Source organism: Myxocyprinus asiaticus, chromosome 8 (genome assembly GCF_019703515.2).
Source record: "Myxocyprinus asiaticus isolate MX2 ecotype Aquarium Trade chromosome 8, UBuf_Myxa_2, whole genome shotgun sequence".
NCBI lineage: Eukaryota > Metazoa > Chordata > Actinopteri > Cypriniformes > Catostomidae > Myxocyprinus > Myxocyprinus asiaticus.
This window is the reverse complement of record NC_059351.1, coordinates 51,215,346-51,220,764: the sequence shown is the minus strand read 5'-3', so window position 1 is coordinate 51,220,764 and position 5,419 is coordinate 51,215,346. Positions and strand designations below refer to the sequence as shown.

The 5,419-nt window shown below is 38.8% G+C and overlaps 1 protein-coding gene across 1 annotated transcript; it reads left to right on the top strand.

The window, feature by feature from the left end:
* The first annotated feature begins 699 nt into the window (after positions 1–699).
* Positions 700–4,566, top strand: c8h19orf53 (chromosome 8 C19orf53 homolog). The gene is given in 4 exon segments (XM_051704798.1): positions 700–3,137; positions 3,265–3,320; positions 4,160–4,252; positions 4,254–4,566. Coding segments are annotated over 4 exon segments (432 nt in total). The 5' UTR covers positions 700–2,914; the 3' UTR covers positions 4,314–4,566.
* The last annotated feature ends 853 nt before the right edge of the window (positions 4,567–5,419 follow it).

Here is a 5,419-nt window from a genome sequence, read left to right as displayed (position 1 = left end):
GCCGCCAAAACAGCACCAACCCACATCTCACAATAGCATTCTGATATTATATTCTTCTCACCACAGTTGTACAGAGTGGTTATCTGAGTTACTGTAGACTTTGTCAGTTTGAACCAGTCTGGCCATTCTCTGTTGACCTCTCTCATCAACAAGGTGTTTCCATACACAGAACTGCCGCTCACTGGATGTTTTTTGTTTTTGGCACCATTCGGAGTAAATTCTAGAGACTGTTGTGCGTGAAAATCCCAGGAGATCAGCAGTTACAGAAATACTCAAACCAGCCCATCTGACACCAACAATCATGCCACGGTCAAAATCACTGAGGTCACATTTTTCCCCATTCTGATGGTTGATGTGAACATTAACTGAAGCTCCTGACCCATATCTGCATGATTTTATACAATGCACTGCTGCCACACGATTGGCTGATTAGATAATCACATAGATGATTGTTGGTGTCAGATGGGCTGGTTTGAGTATTTCTGGGATTTTCACACACAACAGTCTCTAGAATTTACTCCGAATGGTGCCAAAAACAAAAAACATCCAGTGAGCGGCAGTTCTGTGTATGGAAACGCCTTGTTGATGAGAGAGGTCAACAGAGAATGGCCAGACTGGTTCAAACTGACAAAGTCTACGGTAACTCAGATAACCACTCTGTACAATTGTGGTGAGAAGAATATAATATCAGAATGCTATTCTGAGATGCGGGTTGGCGCTGATTTGGCAGCACGAGGGGGACCTACACAATATTGGGCAATAAATGTTGTGGCTGATTGGTGTAAATTAAGGTGTATACTTGATTTATATGGCTGATGTAGACTCTACATGAAGATCTGTAGAGTAAAAAATTCTCCTAACAAACTCATCTTCAAGCTCCTCAACAAATTCAGATAAAGCATTTTACTATTCATGATATTGGTTACAGTAACTCCCAGTACCAAAATATATAATAATAGTAATAGTGGATGATGGATCAGGCCTTCAAAAACAGTAATTTGACATCAGTGCATGTAAGATACATCTGAAAGATTCTTCATAGCCACTGTATTAAGCCTGGTTTCCCAGTTTAAGTCTCTTTATTGAATTCTTCACGGAGAATCATGATTATAAGATAGAAAAACAAATTCCACTGTAGTGAATTAAAATGGTTTCTCTGCTCTCCAAACCCCAGTATTACTGTAATCCTGCCTCTTCTCCAATGGGATTAATTTACTCATTTGGTAATTTGAACAAATCAAGGCCTGTGATTGGTGGATGTGAATGGAGACTGTGACTGTTCATGCGTATTAATTTATTGTGTTGCTGTGGGCTTTTATCGTGCATTAAGATCCATGTTTCTCAGCAGACACCTTATTTAAAACCTGTGCTGTCCTGTTCAAAAGTGCCTACCTTTTATTTGATATCAAAGACTACTGATCATCTGAACAGATCAGAAATATACTGATGGGAACATATTGTGGCATGCTTGACCTTTCAAAATGTGGCACTTTTTATTATGAATAAAGCCACGGTGAAGATAAATACCTGTTGTTCGTTTGATATAATATGTATGAATTAAACCAAAGTCCCTTTCAAGGCAAGTCAGTCCAATCGGCGGTCATCTTGGGAACACTCCCGGGCAGCTGTTTTCTATGGATACAAGCGGCATGAAAGTACAGCTCATATCTACTTGAATGTGGAAAGACCGAAATCTCCAAAACGTTTGGCCAAGATTGCAATCAAAGAACATATTTTAAACCAGCAGTTAAATCTGACAACACTGGGTATCATAAGTTGTGCTTCTTTACATCAGATTACACAAAAAAAAGAAAAGCTGGTCCCAGTAATAGAGCCTAACAGTCAGGTTCCGGAAGTAAATATCCCATTAATTTTTCTATTGACGAATTCATACATTTTGACCGAAAACTTGTAAACCTTTAAAGACAGACCAACTGTGAGCTCTGAGGTTGTTCATCGATGGTATATGCTTCCATTGAAGCCATCCGTCTGTGTTATTTCAACTTCATTCTTTAAAAATTGTGTTTCTGGGCCTGGGTAGCTCAGCAAGTAAAGATGCTGACTATCACACCTGGAGTTGTGAGTTTGAATCCAGGTTGTGCTGAGTGACTCCAGTCAGGCTTCCTAAGCAACCAATTGGCCCAGTTGCTAGGGAGGGTAGAGTCACGTTGGGTTAACCTCCTCGTGGTCGCTATAATGTGGTTCTCGCTCTCGGTGAGTTGTGTGGATGCCGCGGAGAATAGCATGAAACCTCCACATGCGCTAGGTCTCCGCGATAACGCGCTCAACAAGCCACGTGATGAGATGCGCGGATTGACGGTCTCAGACGTGGAGGTAACTGAGATTCGTCCTCCGCCACCCGGATTGAGGCGAGTCACTACGCCACCATGAGGACTTTGAGTGCATTGGGAATTTGGCATTCCAAATTGGGGAGAAATTACAAAAAAATTAAAAATCATGTTCCTGGTGGAAAAACTACACTACCAATGGTCCAGCAGAGAAAGATCAACCAATCAGAGAACTGCGGCCAAGAAAGCCCAGAAGTGACCGCCCACTCCCATGATGCACTGTGAAAGACACCAATGAGTCGTCTCAAACTACTTATATATTTGTATTCATCAGAATATTTCGCAATAAATGTAAACTGTATCGTTTCTATGCTTATTATCAAAAACCTAACATCAATAGTTGTATATATTTCAGTCTTTTTATATTCGATTATGACATTTGCAATGCTTCATGGGATTGTAGTTCGTGCCGGTAGGTACATAGTCTTGTACCTTTGTCTTTAAGTCTGATTGTCAAATACTTTTTTGCTTCAAAACAAAGTGTGTTTCCCAGCCCTACCATTTAGCCCGTGTTTACATAGAAAACAATAAAAAATTAAAAAAACTGCACAGATGTACACAAAACCATGTTCGGTGTAATGAACTGCATATTCTGCGCTGTGAGAGATGACTTTTATTTTACATTTCACCCTAAGGAAAGTCAAGGACTTTTATTCTATTTCTCACATCATTCAGCTTCAGGATGTTATTATACCATCGCAATGGCTCAAGGCAAACAGAAATGTAAAGAGCAGCGACCTGGAGGAGCAAAGAATAAACAGAACAACCCCAAAGGACTCAAGAAAGGAGGTAAAAACATTCGTGCCTTTGTAAACAGACCTGTTGTGAGCTTTAAATAGAGGCTTTGCATTAGCAGCATGCGGCTGCATTTCCGACGCGCATGCGCGTGACTGACACTTTACTCCGTTTATTACAGGAAGAATAATCGCACCCAAGAAAGCTCAAGTGGTCCAACAACAGAAACTCAAGAAGGTAAAACATCTGCTGTGTTAGAGGGTGTAGTCCTTTTTAAACCCCTCTTTTCTGTATTAAACAAAAAATACATTTGTGCTATTTTTAAAGGTGCACTCAGTCGTTTTTTTTTTCTTCTCTTGGATTTACACTGACACCTAGCTGCAGGGATGCAGTGTAATTCAAGCTCATAATTTAAGAGTGAAAATGTCCAATAAAAGGGTAGTAACTGAGATGAAGCGAGTAGCGTTCGGCTGGTCATGTGATCAAACATGGCCGCCCCCATGAGGGGACCCTCTCCATGTAAAATAAAACAGCTTTTAAAAGGTTACTGATATGACTGGATGTCTTCATCTTATGTGGGTGCTCATGATTTTATATATTTGTTTCAAAATTACATTATTTTATTTTATTCAGGAAAAACTTACAGAGTGCACCTTTAACACATAGCATGGAAATACAGTTATTTTTGGACATAACCTTCAAATGTCATGTAAATATTATGGTATATGAAATTGGTAATATATAGTACCATAAAATATATCAAACTGCCACTTTTTTTTGTACTAGTGTGACTATATTCTGATACATAGCTATGATTACATTTTTTTCCCAGTTAATGTGCTTTATTTGCATGACAAATAGTGTACATATGTATAGTTATGTATAAAGTGCATATTATATGTTCTGAAACAGGTTTTCTATCCGTTATCTTTTTTTCTAGTTCACTTAAATGGTCCCACGGTGTGACAAATGATTTTTTTTTAAAGTTCAAATATTCCATGTAGTGTCTCCTTTAATTTAAGATACACGTATAATCCTAAAACAAGAACATTTAGAATTTGTGTTGTTTTCCGCAGGGTTTGGAGGTGGCCATCAGGAATAAGATTGAACAGGAAGTGACACAGAAGGCGAGCACATCCTTGCATAAAAAACTGAGTGTCCTGAACACCTCCAGTGAGGAAGAGTGGGAAATCAGGACCCCCAAAACCTGCTGCTGGATCATCCAAATAACACACCAGAACTCGTTCGGAGCTTAAGATGCGATGAACTGCTTACATGCAAACAGTGTAATTTCCTGTATGGACACTAGGTGGAGCTAGAAGCCATATTGTAAAGACTGATTGCTTGACAGTAAAATTTTATGGACTTTGCAAGATAAGAAATGTGGTTTGATGTTTGCACACTGCAGACTGTAGACACTTTATGTGGCTATTTTTAGATAATTTTTACATTATAAATAAAATGACAACTATTTGTGATCTTACACCCATGGCGGCATGTTTTGCATGGGCAAGCACCACTTATTTTTCTTTAGAAAACATCTAGTTAGTTGTATAACTGTACACGTTTTTTATGGCCTCACCCACACAGCCCACCCCCTCTCCGTTGCTATTGTGTTGACCTCGTAAACTAGTGAGATTTTTCCACCGCTTGTAATTCACTGTGAGGATTTATTGCGTAAAATCCCAGCTAAAGGTTATCCACACTGCCGTCAAGGATGCTTTGCTTGCTCTGGGTTGGCTGAAAGTGGTGATTCTCTGCCTAATTCATTTCTTTTGTTCACCTTCATTTGCCAGACCTCTGATTGGCTCTCAGTCTTTGTCTGACAACTTGCTTTCATTGCAAAAAAAACCCAAAAGCTCCCTTTGGAAACAATTCACTTTATTAAATCATCAGTAATAATGATAATAAAGGCCCAATGAGCGACTACTTGATTAAAAAACAACAGAAGGCAAAAACAATACATGCTAATCTCTAACTAACACGTTATTAATGTATATAAACACAACTTTTCATGTCTATTCGCAGTTAACTAGGCTATGAGTAATTAAAGGAACGGTTCTCTCAAAAATGAAAATTCTGTCATCATTTACTCACCCTCATGCCATTCTAGATGTGTATGACTTTCTTTCTTCTGCAGAACACAAAGGAAGATTTTTAGAAGAATTTTTCAGCTCTGTAGGTCCATACAATGCAAGTGAATGGTGACTAGAACTTTGAAGCTCCAAAAAGCATATAAAGGGAGCATAAAAGTAATCCATATGACTCCAGTGGTTTAATCCATGTCTTCTTAAGTGATCTAATCATTTTAGGGTGAGAACAGAACAAAATATAAC